This window comes from Engystomops pustulosus, chromosome 9, assembly GCF_040894005.1.
Source record: "Engystomops pustulosus chromosome 9, aEngPut4.maternal, whole genome shotgun sequence".
NCBI classification, from domain to species: domain Eukaryota; kingdom Metazoa; phylum Chordata; class Amphibia; order Anura; family Leptodactylidae; genus Engystomops; species Engystomops pustulosus.
The window spans coordinates 84,466,224-84,482,902 of NC_092419.1; the positions used below are offsets into that span (position 1 = coordinate 84,466,224).

The window sequence follows — 16,679 nt, forward strand, 5'->3', positions numbered from 1 at the left end:
AGGGACGAGATCTCCAGTGCTTTGGGCTGCTAAATATGCACGCCCCCTTCGTGATGTACCATGTGGGAGAAGGAGGCATTTATCATGCGTGATGTCACCTCCCTCCTCCCACATCTACTACATTTAGTCTATGCTGCTAATTATAAGTTTATTTTATAGGTGAATCTGTCTTGTCAAGATTAGCGAAGGACAGCATTGGGATCAACATCAAGAACAGCATGTTTCTCGTGTTTTTTACTTTTTTAAAGAGAAGATTTCCTTTAAGCACTCTAAAGTTGCTACTGGATAGGGTCACGTGTTATTTTTAAAGAATATGGCTTAGTCGTCAAGGCACAAATGAGCTTGGTCACTAAGGGGTTAAAACAAATATAAAGTTATTTTGTAATATTCAGATTTGTTGCAATAGCTCACAAAATTTAGTGTACAATAACCTAAGGTCACGTTGAAAATCCCAAACTTTGAAATAGATATCAGAAATACTTGGTTCGATGATATCTGACACGTAATGAGAAAAGGGAAGGAAACTGTATCACTAGAGCTTTGAAACTAACATAGAAAGTAGAAAGGGAAATTGTCCTTGTCCTTCTTGTCATTGCAGTGTATGACTGGCTGAGAGGAAGAATGGCCAATGACCGGATCCTGGGGCACATCAAGTGGCTCTCTGTGTTCGCCATTTGTTTTTCAGGCAGAAATGGTGAGCTAATTGTTTTTTGGAATTTTCTATTTTTATATTATTATTGTGCTATACTGATATGGGACAGTTTTTATTCATCTAGGCAATATTTAAAAGTTTTTTTTATTACAGTATGGGGAGTATGTGTCTCAGTGCTGGGTTCTGAACATAGGAAAACCCAGAAAAATCTGTTCCACCAAGTGCCCTGTGTGAATACTGCTAAGTGATATTATTGTATTCATATGCTAATTACCAAACAGTGTTGATTTAGCAAGAATTTTCCTCTAAAAATACATATCCAAATGTTGGCCATGTTTTTGTTCCATCTAAGTTTGTGGCTCTCCATCATCAAAGAACGTCTTATGGGATCTACAAGGTTATAAAAGATGTGGGAACTCTGGTTTATGCTTTGGATTCAATAATATTAGATTATCCATTGAAGTTGTAGTCCAAGAATTTTTGACATAAAATGAAAACTCATCAGCAATTGTCAAATAGTTTCATCCAAACTCGGTTATATCCATAGATTCTGATCTTTTTCATTATGGTAATATTAATCTGTAGTCTGTCAGTTTTTATCTTTCATTTACGGCATTCAATTGTCACCTCTCCTATATTTTTTTTAGGTTTGTTATGTTTTTTATACTTTTAAAACAAAATTTAAATCTTTGGCAACATATTTGCTGTTTCGCCATATTCTGACATCCGTATCTCTTCCATACGTCTGTGTATATACCTTAGTAAGGTTTTTTATTTTATGCGGGAAAAGCTGATGAGTGGTGAAAAGGTGAAAAAGCAGCGAATCAGACATTTTTTATGGTACACAGTTATAATGATGTTTTTTTAAAATATTTTCAATCAGGATTTGGTATACAGGGACATCGAGTATGTTAATGTTTCAGGGGCGCACCTCTGCTTCTGTCATTTGGTGTTAGATTGTTTGTGCAAGGTAACAAGAGGTAATACTTTTATGTTTTACCCCATCTCTGCTCTATTTGCCCTCCCATGTTTCCCCCGCTCCTCACACAGACCCCCATACTCCTTCACTAACCCCCCCCACCATGTTCTCCCCCATTTTATTCAGTTACCCCTCCTCCTCTCCCCTCCATGTTCTCTTCTTCATTCAGTGAACCCCCCTTATACCCCATTCAATAATCCCTTAATCACTTACTCATGACTGGATCATTTGTTGTCGGAGTTCACCTCATGGGCAAATGCACCTAAGGCCCCATTCACACGGCCGTTATGGGAATGTATATCCGGCCATAATAGACGGCTCAGGGAGCCTGCTGCAGACACAAGGGTTCCCCAGTCATATGCATGAAAAAAGGTACCATATTTTTCGGACTATAAGGGGCACAAAAAATCCTTTGATTTTCTCAGAAATCAAAGATGCGCCTTATAGTCCAGTGCGCCTTATAAATGAACCGTACTTACAGACAACAGCTGCCTTGAACTGTGCACAGGGCTGCCACCTGCTGGCCATTCATCCTTATAATCAGGTGCTCCTTATAATCTGGTGCGCCTTACATATGAACCTAGATGTTTTAGCAGGCATTTATTGATGGTGCGCCTTATACTCTGGTGCACCTTATAGTTCGAAAAATACGGTCCAAAATGTCCTCCAGCTTGCTTCCAGGCTGTCATTCACCCCAAGATCACATGATTCACATGATCGAGACATGGAAGAAACAATTAATATTCTTTAATTCATCATCTGGTGACTAGTCCATATGGCTGCCAAATAGGCAATTAATTAGCACAGCACCACACAGAACATACAAAGGATGGATTGTGGATTATGACGGCCACTAGGGCAAGCCTGTAACCTGGAAAGTGTCTAGCGAAAGCATGAATATAAAAACATTACTATAAAGCCAAAATTCATCAATCCGTTAAATACAAATATGTGCAAACAGTAGATGAATCTGACAAGAACAGAATAATTCTCAGACCATGTAAAAAAGGTATAACGTGACGCAGATATAAAAACCTAGTCAGAAATATAAACATTCCATCTTAATTTGCTCCTAATTATTTTCCTGTAATTCCCTACATGTCATGCAGCATTTCTATATTAATAATGTGTAACCTTTGATATAAAAAAAAGAGGAATTTGTAGATAAGATACAAGGGATTGAATGTGCTGTATACAGACTCACAAGTATATTTTGATAAGTCGTAACTTAAAGAGGTTTTCCCACCAAATAAGTTAGGCCCTATTCACAGGATAGGGCCTAACTAGCTGATCCATGGGGGTCTCAGTGATGAGACCCCCACAGATCATGAGGACGTGGGTCTGAACAGGTCTCGCTAATCTCAGCCAGCTCCATAGAGATGACTAAGGGAGGACGGACATGAAGGTTATATTGGGGAACCATATCAGAATCTCATGACTGAATTTTGACATTTTCTTTCATCTTTTATTGTGAAATGTATTTTTGCTGATGCTAGGCTGGTTCATGTGAGCTTCCCAGTAACGGAAATGCTTCATGCGTTCCCTATTCACCATACAGTGTTGTAATCACACACGTTGTATATAGGTCAGCACAGCTAAGGCTTTCTCTGCAACATTCTGCATATAGTCATTTTTTTCCAAGGTATTAAATTGGATATTGAAGTCATAACAGGTTTCTCCCCATCACCTAGTAGTAGCATGTTGTCTCCTATCCACACTACAATTAGTGACTGCTACCAGGAATGCGATCTGAAGAGAGTGGAGGTGATAGCCAAGTGTAGCACAGGGTGATCTTGGGTATCCCACAATTTTAGATTGGAGCAATACTTAATAAACATCCTTGACCAACGCTCCATTTAAAAGAAAATTGAAGACCTCTGTACATTTATTATCTATTGAATATGGACAATTTAAAGGGGTTGGCCATTTTCATGTTTTTTGCAATGTGTGTGTAAGTGTGTGCTACAGGATATTAGGTAATGTACCAGTATACATCTATTAATAATTCTGCTCCACTTTCTTCATATGTAAAGTGAAGCCTCCTGTCTTTAACTCATCAGCCAGACATTCCTGTCCAGAAAATGGCCGCTTATGGGAAGTCATGTGATCCCTACTGTCCATGAGCAATCGCCCTGCCAGGACCTTATGACAGTATTCATTAATATGAGATCAGGGCCTTGGCAGGGTGATTGTTCATGGAGATATAAAGATCATATGACTCTCCAAATTTATTTATTTATAAGAATTCATATACAGTAAATGGAGACAGCTATCCCTGGAACTCTAGGTGCCCTATAAAATGCTGCTAGTGGCCTAATAATACAGATTTCTTTTCAGCTCATATATACAAGCCCCTTTCACTGTGCTGTGTAACCTATTTCTGATTGGTAATGTGAAGGTCTTAGTGTTGCAAAAATAGTCGAGTTTACCATCGACTTAGAACGGATATGGAGGTGTTTTTTATATCTAGGGTGAGCCCTTGTAGTCATTTCCTTTAGTATTACCATGGTACCATACCTCAAAATAAAACTTGGATTAATTACATGATCAAATCAAGATTACTGCAACAAAAAAGACACTTTGGGAGAATTTATGAAGCCTGGCACTCCAGAGGTCTGAACCAATAAATCACAAATTGCGAATTTGGGGGCGTGATTGCAGACAAAAGTTTCCATGTTTAACAATTTGAAACCTCTGACTTCACTTAGTAAAAGGAAAGCATGCCAAGATGTGACCTTTTGAGAGAGAAAACCTGGAAGGGGTGTGTACACCGTCCTCCAGGGTGTATAATAGCCATAGCCCCTGGAGCTCATAGAGGCTCTGGGGATGAGGCTGCAGCACTTTCAGTTAATTAGCATATTTAAAATAATTTTTTTAATGACAAAGTAAATCTGATTATAAAAAAAAAACTCACCCAGAATCATAGTGGTCTAGGAAATCTGCCACTGGAGCTACATGTGTAAGTAGATTCCAGATGGTAGATTTCCTTTAAAGACAATCTACCATCCATCAAAATCCATCATAATAAACCAGGAAGTCTTACTCATAGATCCAGGCACCATGACTGTGATAATCTGCTTATATTTGTTAAACATAGCCTCCTTTCTTCTAACATCAACTTTTAAAATTATGCTTATGAGCCTGTGGGTGTTTCCAGAGCCCCTCAGGCTGTTACAATGAGCAGAGCAGGTCTCCCCTCCCTCTGCACTTCCTGGTCGGACTCTACAATGGCAGAGGGAGGAGGGAGAGAGAGGGGGTTGGGTGAGAAATGTTCTGCTCATTGTAACAGATGTGAATCTGTAGCACTGAGGGGCTCTGGAAGTGCTTTGGTCTTATACTTGACTGTTATGTGGTGACTATTATGTGGTGAATCTTTTATGGTGAGGCAGAAAAATGTAAATGTAAGCTCCACTTCGGCTGATAATTCTGTTCTCTAAAAGTATGTCTTATTTAAACCAATTTACTATTTTGTTCCTGACAGCTTTTTGTGACTTTTCCCTAAATATGAAGGAAACCATGACAGGAGTTCGCAGTCAGTCAGTGGTCATTCCCTGCAAATACACGGCACCCAAAGACTATTCAGAGCACAAGGTTGAGTGGTCCTTAGACTCTGAAGTGATCATTCATCGTGTTGAGTCAGAGGACCATATCCCACTGACAAAATTCCGAGATAGAGTGGAAATATCAAAAGCTCCGGATGATGTGTCCCTGACTATGAGGAAACTCAGTGTTATTGACAAGGGTAACATCAAGTGCAAAGTGACCTGGAAGAAAAAAGATGGCACCTTGGTTTCTAATGAGGATATCACCGTACTGAAAGTGGTAAGAGGTAAGGTAACCTTTTCATACTGTCATCAATTTTTGTTTAAACAGCAATTTCTGATCACTATGTACTACCAAGCTGGGCGAACATGAAGACCGACAGATGCTTGATACACCACAAAAATGACCCAACCTCTTGCACCCAGAAAGAGAATGCAAAGAAGTAGGCACCTAATTATTTTGGAGACTCACGGGTCTCAAATATTCTCAAGGGTCTTATCAGACAAGTATAGCTTTATCTGATTAATATTATATCATTTTTAGGTGGCATGTTCTTGCAAAACATGATTTAATCTGGGTTATTTAAATGACAAACAGACAGAAGTTAAAATGTGACCAGTTCTTTGGAACGCCCCAAAGCAAACAGTCTTAATATTGAAGAAATTTGGGAAGTTTGAGGATAAAATTATCAGACATCACCCTCATTCCCCCTGCCTTTGGCAAAGAAAAGGAGAGGATGATGTCAGACCAAGGGAGGGGGGATGAGGGATATACTGGAGACATGATGTGCTGAGTCACATAGTGACTGCATGAATAACACACACTCAGGTCGGAATAAAAAATTCATTTCCTGGGGATAGGAACTGTGAATTTTTTTTTAGCTAAAACCTACGTAGGCAATAGTTAACATAGTGCTATAGGAACCTGTCATTAGGTTTATTGGTGGAAATCTGGTGACAGGTCCCCTATTAAGTGATGTGAGTGAGAATGTGTGCATGATTTTGACACAACATGGCTCCTACAAATGTTACAATTTCCAAAAGAAACCTTTTTATATTATGTATATTTTGGTATCGCAGAAAAATCAGAAACACCCGTGGACGTCATTACTACAGAAGAACCTGAGCTTGAGACAAGTATTTTGTTTCTAGAAAAAAAAACCCTGCTGTTTGCGTGGCTTCTGTATTTTTCTTGGAGTCAGTCCCTGGCAGCTTTATATATCTTACGTCCGCTAAGTAAGCTTTGTATGTATGCATTTAGTTTACATCCAGTTCCTGTGCATTCATAATAATGAGTACAAGGGAATCTACCATCACTATTTCATTCACTCAGTGGGGCTCATTAACTATGGGCTCCGTGGCCGCACTTTCGTCGGGTTTCCGACTTTTTCCGTTTTGTGCCGAATTCCGCTGGGATTTTAGCGCACACGATCAGATTTCGACGACGGCTTTCACGTGACAGGAATCGGGGGGGCGTGGCTGACGGAAAACCAGACGGATTCGGAAAAACCGCAGAATTTTAAAAACGAAGTGTGTCGAAAAATCAAGCATGCACCGAGAAGAACCAGGTGAACTCCGGCGGACCTTGGCGCAGCAGCGAAATCTGGTGGACATCGGGCGCGCGACCTTAGTGAATCGCCGGAAGACTCGAATCCTCGTCGGAGAACACGCCGCTGGAACGTGACAAGACCTGGTAAGTAAATCTGCCCCAATATGTTTTTATTTCTCACTCCGTATCCCGTGGCCGGGAAGTGACACATGTATTTAAGACACGTCTACAGCTGATTCATGGTGGGCATTTTCTTATATGTTAAACATTTATATGGTACAATTTAAATGGTTTTATGGTCTCAGGATCTGACACCTTGACCTCTTACCCATTAACTATTCTCCACCCACTGTGTATCAGTGGTGCCTGGAAACGTATTGTTGCTTTATTGCATGGCAGTGCAAACTTTTATTACATGATTGTATATGATATATGTTGTGCTGCTGTGCTATTGCTTCGCAATGTAGATACCTTTTCAAAGTACTAATAATATTAACTATATAAATTTATGACTTTTAGTGAAGCCAACTGAAGAACCCAAAGGAAAAATCATTACAGCAACAACAATAACTCAAGAGTGTAAGGGAAACAATGGATTGTAGCAGAGTCTATCTAATGGTTTTAAATCCCCATACATAGCTGTATTATGGCTAAGGCATGTATAGAGTAGGGATAAGGCATCTATTAAGGTGCATGGATACTAACTATACTTATACACTGTATAGGCAACTGAATATAATATAGCTATAACTAAGGCCACCTGCACATGAATATGTTTAAGCCAGTGCTGTTGTTTGGCCAGCATACAGGTCCTTGCATCCTTGCATTGTATTTCTGTATGATGCAAGGACACCCATCCACTGCATTGTGCTTGGTCCACGAATCTTGGTCCACAGGCCGAGCACTTTCTTGCATTCTTGTGCAGGTGACCTAAGGGCAATTTTACATAAGAGTCATTGTTATAAGTAACTTTCTCTGTGTCTGTTGGATTTACCATCCCAAAGGCAGAGCAGCTGAACAGACATGCTCATGGTTCAATCATTATGGGTTCCAGTCGTTACATCCCACGGATAGACTACGCTAGTTTGTCAGCGAATTACACTGCTTTGTGAAACTGCCCTCAGGGTGATGCCACACTTGGCATTTTGAACGTGTTTTTGGCCCGTTTTTAAGCAGTCTGTCCAAAAACGCATGCTTTTTTGAAAAACGCATGTGTTTTTTGAAAACACTTCCATTTTTGACCAGTTTTAATTAAGATAATTAGTAAAAACCTGTCAAAAACAGATGCATTTTTTAACGCATCCATTTTTTAACGGGCTGCTTAAAAACAGACCAAAAACAGGTTCAAAACGCCATGTGCGGCATCACCCTAAGGCTTTTTTTGGAAAACCGTATTGTAGTATTTCTGTAATACAGATGTATTGTACAATAATAGAGGATAAATCAGTATTTGATCAGGATTCCATCAGTTTTTCATCAGTATTTCTTTTGCATTTGCACTGCAGCCATTCAGTATCCTCCTATATCACATGGTATACTTAATTGGAACCTCAGGTTCCCCATTATCAATATTAATTTTACACAGTTAAAGGGGTTTTCCTGCCAGAAACTACTGATGACTTTCCTATAGGATAGGTCAATAATAGTTGATTGGTGATGGTGTGAGAACCAGCAACATTGGCCAAATTTTTTAGAGTACACTAGAATCTGAAAAGATTACAGCTGCATCTGTAGTGTGTCAGCAGTTTAGTGACACTAAAGTGCAGATTGCAATTACTTACGTTAAAGGAAACCTACCATTTGATGCATTATGAAGCAAACATACCTTGAGAATGCTGGAGCTGCACTGATGTAGGATCATATCTTGGTTAATCCCTGAGCTGTGTGGTTTTACTGAAAAAACAATTATAACATTCAGGACCTCTTACACAGTAGCTGGATGGGGCAGCAATTGATTATTCTACCTTCAGGCACAACCCAGGGATTACATCAACCTGTAAATCAGTGAATAACTAATGTGCTAAGAGAAGGGCTGAGCCAGCCATAGAAGCAAGAACTTAATTATCATAATTTTATAATTGTTTTATCAGCAAAACCACTCAGCACAGAGATTAACCAAGATATGATCCTGCATCAGTGTAGCTACAGTATTCTCAAGGTATGTATGCTTCATAATGCATCAAATGACATGGTAGGTTTCCTTTAAAACTGTGTATGTATACAACAAAGATGCAAACCCTGGTTCTCAAAAGGAAATGAATATAATATTTACTAAACAGGAATTAAATAAAATATAGTAAAAGTTAAATTCACTAAGGTTACATTCACATGAACGTATGCCCGCCGGGCCGAAGCTGGGCAGGCATACATCCTGCGCCATGGAGAGGAGGAGGAGTGACCCTTCCCCTCTCCATAGCAATGCATGACGTATGGGGCGTAAAATGGGGAGAGATAGGACATGTCCTATCTTTTTCCCATGTACGGAGAGGTACGGTGTTGCACCGCATCGCTTCGTGCAGCCATCAACGTCTATGGGGGACGTATGCACGGGCACAAGCTTGCGGCTGTACATATGTCCCTCATACAGTCGTGTGAATGTAGTCTCTCAAAGTCTTGAGAGTTGTATCTGTATTGTCTATTTTCCCAATGGGATCCCATAGAGCATCTAGTGAACTAAATAGAGTAATATTCATTTATTTTACCAAAGTCTATTATAACTGTTCAAGCAGAGCAAACCAATGACCTATACGCTATAGGTGGAGCTGTATTTATAACAGGGGTTCCAGATGTCGCACCCCTGCTTTGTGATTTTGATACTTCTACTACTGTAACATTTTCCACAAGAACCTATTTCATATAATGTATATTTTGCTATTGCAGCAAATTCAGAAATGTTAGTGGACCTCATTACTACAGAAGAACCAACCTTCACGCCAAGTATGTCACTTTTAGAAAGAATCTGCTGTTTGTATAGCTTTATAATTTTTACATTTGTTGTCTATACTTTCTATGGAGAGTAAATGGAAGACCACATTCAGATTACTTTACATATTCAGTATCCCTCAACTCTGCGCTTCAGTCATGTATGAGAAATACATACATACTACATGATCATTTCAGTAAAAGTTTTATCCTACCTCATATACTATATATCCAATGTTTGTGTGCTACAATGTCTTGCAGGTCCTTCTGCTTATACTTTAATTCTTCTCATTTAACTGGTGATAATAACTACCTACATTTATGACTTTTATCTTAGTGAAACAAACTACAAAAAAAGCCAAAGAAAATGACATTACAACAACAGCCCAAGAACGTAAGAGAAGTGATTGTTGGGGTGCACAGACTGTAAAACCTCATGCACAACATTATATCATGGCATTGGAATGAATTTATACAGGATAATGGTATCTTACTGTACCTCTTTGTATGTCTCAGTTTTTTATGGAGACATATGGAGTTTTCTATGGAGACATACAAAACTTTTCCTCAAATTGTTTCCATCAAATTCCACTGAAAAACTACAGCATTGTAGACTGTCTATACATAGAAGCACTGTAAAATGAAACAAATGTCCCTTACATGGCATCTTAGAAAGTTGGGAACAGCAGTCTCATTACCAATCACTAGGAATATTGAAATGGAAAAGCTGCTGTCCTCTGAGGAGATTGCTATGCTGAATGCATGATAACTGAGCTCATGTGCTCGGTATCCTGCTATTCTATCAGGTTGCTGCAGGGTTTTTCTCCTTTATTGAATTTTCTCTGGGTAGATGTGAAAATCTTTTGACAGGTTCCCTTTAAGATATCAAAGGGGTTATCCGGGTATAAAAATTTACTTAGGGCCGGGCTGGGACGGGCTATTTAAAAATAACAAATGTGTACTTACCTCCTCTGGCGCCGGTGATGTCCCGCGCCGCGGTCAGTCTCATCTGTGCGCCGGTTTGTTTACAGGGGCGCACAGGGAGCTCCCATCCGACACCATCTCCCAGCGCTGAGATATGGGGACGGATGGGAGGATCCCTGTGCGTGGCTTCTGTGCCCTTGTAAACAGTGGCAAGGATCAAACGGACCACGGCGCGGGACATCAGCGGCACCGGAGGAGGTAAGTACATGTTTATTATGTTTAAATAGCCCGCCCCAGCCAGGCCATACGCAACTTTATATACACGGATAACCCCTTTAAGTGATGTAAGTGAGAATTTGTGTGTGATTGTGACACAACACGGCTCCTACAAATGTTACAATTTCAACAACAAACATTTTCATATTATGTATATTTTGGTATCGCAGAAAAATCTGAAACATTCGTGGACGTCATTACTACAGGAGAACCTGAGCTTGAGACAAGTATTTTGTTTCTAGAAATAAGACTGCTGTTTGTGTGGCTTTTTTCCTTTCTAGAGTCAGTCCCAGGCTGCTAAATATATCTTGTGTCCGCTTAATAAGCTTTGTATGTATGCATTTAGTTTACATGCAGTTCCTGTGTCTTCATGTACCTTAAAGGGAACCTACCACCACAAATCTACCTATAAAGGTAGATTGGGTGGTAGGTGGATCAATGGGACGTGAGGATAGCCCTTTTAAGGGCTAATCCTCACGTCCCCACACTTTTTTGATAACTTTTATTATCCCTATATTTAAATTTACTTATGCGGCTACTGGGGCATGGAGTAGCCGCATCTGAGGTTACACGAGGCGGCTACTCCACGCCCCGGTAGCCACTTTACCCCTCCTACTCACCCATCTTCGGCTCGCAGCTCCGCGTAGCTGCGCGCCCTCGTCCGGCGATCCTGCCGTCTGCGCATGCGCAGAAGAGCAGGCCCGCGCCTGTTTCGGAGCAGTGAGCGCGCAGGCGCGGGCCTGCTCTTCTGCGCATGCGCAGACGGCAGGATCGCCGGACGAGGGCCCGCAGCTACGCGGAGCTGCGCGCCGAAGATGGGTGAGTAGGAGGGGTAAAGTGGCTACCGGGGCGTGGAGTAGCCGCCTCGTGTAACCTCAGATGCGGCTACTCCACGCCCCAGTAGCCGCATAAGTAAATTTGAATATAGGGATAATAAAAGTTATCAAAAAAATGTGGGGACGTGAGGATTAGCCCTTAAAAGGGCTATCCTCACGTCCCATTGATCCACCTACCACCCAATCTACCTTTATAGGTAGATTTGTGGTGGTAGGTGCCCTTTAAAGGAAATCTACCATCAATATCATGGTAAACCAGTGACACTTACTCATAGACCCAGGCATCGTGACTGTGGTAATCTTCTTATATTTGTTATCCATGACCGCCTCGTGCAGTTGGGCTGATTCTAGCCTTTTTGCTGCTATATTCTGTCTATTCAATAGATAGACGAATCTTTAAACAGCGCCCACACCCTGATCAAACATTTATGACAACATTATTACACAGGCTGATATTGTCTCACACACTAGTAGTCAGTCAGTGGCATAGACATTAGTGACATCTAGTACCTTACAAGTGAACCTCACAAATAGCTCCATCAGCGAGAGAACTTCAATACCACTCAATACCATTGCGGCCATGGTTTATCAATGTTGCATTTATTGTCAGGTGTCCAGCACATTTCCACACTGCGCCCGTAAAAATAACAAAGTCACTTACAGTTTAACGTCACCTGGATAGCAGTGCTTACATACCGGAACCCATAATGCATTGTGCTTTGCGAACACTCAAGGCAAAACTCAAAACCAAACCCATATGTGTAAGTAATTTATATAAGTAGCAGCATGGGTTTTGTCTTTTAATATTATTAATAAGGATTTTCAGTGTAAAACACATTTCCTTACTAATATAACATATACGCATTTCTTCCAATGAATTCCAAAAACACTTCATGTGCACGCAGCGTTTAAAGTCAAAATACAGCTCCCCACACTATATACAACTTCCCCACACAGTTTATATACAGCCCCCCCCCACAGACTATATAAAACTCCCACACAGTTTATATATAGCCCCCCCACAGACTATATAAAACTCCCACACAGTTTACATACAGCCCCCCACAGTTTATATACAGATCTCCTCAGTTTACATGCACAGTTTATATGCAACCCGCCACACAGGTTATATATAGCCCCTACACAATTTATGTACATCCCCCCCACACACAGAGACTTTATACAACCCCCCCCCCACAGACTATATACAGCCCCCCATACACCGACTATATATAGACCCCCAATGCACACTGACTATATAAATACCCTACACAGTTCATATACACCCCTAAATGTATTTCCGGGATGTGGCAATTAATGAAATTAATACCTCCCTGTTCCCATGGCTCTGCAATCTCCTCTTCTCCCGACTCTTCTGCGCCACTCTGTACATCAATGGCATCTGTGAGACACAAATGCCATTGATGAATCTCACACAGTGCGAACTTGCCAGCGGCAGGTCCATACTTGTGGTTGGTGATTCGGGCAGAAATTCTCCCTCAAGGCTCGTTCATCTGCTGCCTGAGGCGGCCTCATGGCAGATGCGACCCTGCATGTATCTAAGACATGACATGTGTCAGAGTCATGTTAAGTATTTATATGGTACAGTTTCAATGGTTTTATGGTCACACACTCAGATTTTATACAGAGCACCTGTTCTCAGGAATAGGGGATCTGACACCTTGACCTCATACCCATTAACTATTCTCCACCTACTTTGTATCGGTGGTGCCAGGAAACCCGATGTTGCTTTACTGCATGGCAGTGAAAAGTTTGTTATATGATGTATATGGCATATGTTGTGCTGCTGTGCTAATGCTTCACCATATAGATACCTTCTCAATCTGCTCATAATATTAACTACATAAATTTCTGACTTTTAGTGAAGTCAACTGAAGAACCCAAAAGAAATATCATTACAACAACAACTCAAGAGTGTAAGGGACATCACTTATCGTAGCAGAGTTTATCTCATGGTTTGGATGCAAAGGCTCTAAAATTTTATGTGCATAGCTGTATTACAGCTTTGGCATGTATATATAAATATATATATATATATACCGTATTTTCCGGACTATAAGGCGCACTTAAAAGCCTTGGATTTCCTTGGAAATCCAAAGTGCACCTTATAGTCCGGTGCGCCCTATGTATGGCACAGGGCAGCGGACCATACTTACATAGGTCCCCGCTACCGGAGACTGGAGACAGCAGATCTCCAGCGGGAACTGCAGACCACGCGGCACGAACAACTTCTGCCGCGTGGTCTGCAGTTCCCGCTGGAGATCTGCTGTCTCCGGTAGCGGGGACCTATGTAAGTATGGTCCGCTGCCATCCTCCACCTCCCCCTCACCTTCCCCACTCACCTTCCCCGCGTCGCCGCGTCTCTTCTCCGCGTCGCGTCCCGTCGGGTCTCCGCTCCGCCCCCGGACCTCCGCCACGCCCCCGACCCTGCGCCTTATAGTCCGATGCGCCTTATATATGGAATTATTACATATATAAGGCGCATCGGACTAATGCGCCTTATATTCCGGTGCGCCTAATGGCCCGGAAAATATGGTGTATATATATATATATATATATACAGTATTTTTCGGACTATAAGGCGCACTGGAGTATAAGGCGCACCATCAATAAATGCCTGCTAAAACGTCTAGGTTCATATATAAGGCGCACCGGACTATAAGGCGCACCTGATTATAAGGATGAATGACCAGCAGGTGGCACAGTTCAAAGCAGCTGTTGTCTGTAAGTACGGTTTATATATAAGGCGCACTGGACTATAAGGCACACCTGTGAACTGGTTAGATCGAGTATAGTGCACTTGGGAGGAGTTCTTGTATCATACTGAAAAGAAGAACAGTGGTTGCAATTTCGGAGCTGCTGTTCGGCCGGTAGACAGGTCTATCTTCGCCTTCACTCTAGTTTGGCCCATACGAATGGCTGTGCGGCACTGTTTACTATGGAGAGGAGAGGGGTGAGCAGCACTTATCCCTCCTCTTCTCCAGCACTGAGCTACGGGCGAGCACACGTCACTGGCAAACTATCATTATTCATGTGTGACATTTCAAAAACCATTGACCTTCATTAGACACAGAGTGGCAGTGGTATGTGGGAGGAGAAGATGAAGCTATGGCATCTAAGGTGGGAAAACCCGGGGTTAGCCCCACAAGAATGGGATCTTTTTGTGCCATGGACCACATAGAGGCATCTTCTTCTCTTTCACACAACTGGCGCATCCTGTCTGATGATGGTCAATGGTTTTGACGTGATTCAGGATTTCTGGTACATGTTCTTCATGAAAATGAAAAATGTAAAATAGTCTGATTTTACTATTTTCACTACATTTTCAAATGATGTATTTTTTGGTATCACAGCAATTTCAGAAACATCCATGGACGTCATTACAACAGAAGAACCAGATTTCATCACAAGTATTAAGTCTTGAGAAAGAATCTTCTGTTTGCGTGGCTTCATATCTTCGTATTTATTCTTATTGCTGTTCAGTCCCTGGCTCGTTTATATCTTGTGTCCGCTAAATTAGCTTTCAGCTTGTGTAATATTGTTCTCTCGGAGTATTATACTTCATATTTATATTCACACTTTTTCTATTGGAGGAGGAGTAAATCTGTGACGACCATCATTTAAATCCTAAATTATGAAATATTTCAGTCACCACCCCACAAACACCATAAAATGATAGAAACACAATTATAAAATACTATATACCGTACTAAGCAAAAAAAAAAGAAATTCTGGTGAAAGTTGAAAAGTATGTGTATATGAACTGAGAAGACATAGCGACATACTATTCTTTCATCTGTATAAAATGAAGAGAATGAGTGATCATACTAGGTTTATGGATCATTTACATATCTTAAGGCAATTAGCATGCAACAATATTTTAGACAATAACAACATTTCAAATATATATTTATATAGTAAACCTTATATAATATGGTATAAGGCTGAACGGCAATGTCCATTTGGGATATATGCTGAGAAAGCTCCCTTAGCATATGTTAAATGTATCCGAAGCCGTATTTATCTCAGGCTGGGGACACACAGGACTTAGTCTCTGCAAAATGCGAGCTTTTAACAATATCTGCTGTTTCCATCTGCTCACATTAGACACCATCATGGCTGTCAGAGCATCACATGGTTAGCTAAAGACCATCTTTGCCTGCTGGGAGGACAGTGTGATATGCCACTCTACATTCTCCTAGGAAATGTAAGAGAGCATATGTATAAATCCAGGAAGCTACATTGTATGTGTGTAATTTATAATCATAGTAGCTCAGATAGGAAAATATGTTCCCCCTGTGAAGAGCTTTTGTTGTACAGTCCATGCAAATGTTTCTTCAGGAAGTGAGAGAGAGACCTTGTAAGATACACAGATCCATGTAACACATAGATAACATAACCCAACTGAAGAACAACTACAGAAGGTAAATGGGAAAAAACACAGAGGGGGAGATTCATCAAAATTGTCTGAGAGCACAACAGTTCTAGTTGCCCATGGCAACCAATCAGAGCTCAGCTTTAATTTTATACAGCTGTGGCGAAAATGAAAGCTGAGCTCTGATTGGTTTTCATGAGCAATAGAACAGTTGTGCTCTAAGACACTTCTGATAAATCTCCCCTAGAGTGTCTACTGAAGCATATATGTTCATTTACATTGACTTCTGCCCCCTGCTCTTGCTGATCCCAAAGTCATGTTCAATATTGTTTTGATACTGCCTAAATACAAAAGGGAATCTGTCAGCACCTTAGCGCCCCTGTTATTTATGTCCCCCAGAGGTTCTTCTGTCATATTCGTACATGTCAGCACTGCTGAAGCAGGTAGGGTTCTCATCCAGGCAGTCAGACCACCTCCTGACCGCCGTATGCTCTGCCCTTTCCATGTATGATGCTTGCCAGCCCTGCCCTTATGCCCACCTCTCATTCTCCTTCAATGCTGTGATATAAAGTGGTGCCATGTGCTGCACATGGGGCGCATACG

The 16,679-nt window shown here is 41.1% G+C and overlaps 1 protein-coding gene across 6 annotated transcripts in view; it reads left to right on the plus strand.

The window, feature by feature from the left end:
- The first annotated feature begins 559 nt into the window (after positions 1–559).
- VSIG4 (V-set and immunoglobulin domain containing 4) overlaps positions 560–16,679 on the plus strand; it is a 47,885-nt gene continuing 31,765 nt past the window's right edge. The window contains exons 1-9 of one of the 6 annotated variants that reach the window (XM_072123422.1): positions 560–694; positions 5,113–5,460; positions 6,254–6,310; positions 7,242–7,301; positions 9,603–9,659; positions 9,982–10,038; positions 11,015–11,071; positions 13,564–13,617; positions 15,055–15,111. In XM_072123422.1, the coding sequence (XP_071979523.1) occupies positions 622–694; positions 5,113–5,460; positions 6,254–6,310; positions 7,242–7,301; positions 9,603–9,659; positions 9,982–10,038; positions 11,015–11,071; positions 13,564–13,617; positions 15,055–15,111 (820 nt within the window). In that variant the 5' untranslated portion in view covers positions 560–621. The remainder of the gene's footprint in view (positions 695–5,112; positions 5,461–6,253; positions 6,311–7,241; positions 7,302–9,602; positions 9,660–9,981; positions 10,039–11,014; positions 11,072–13,563; positions 13,618–15,054; positions 15,112–16,679) is intronic. The other 5 variants (XM_072123423.1, XM_072123424.1, XM_072123425.1 and 2 more) reach the window with 5 other exon arrangements.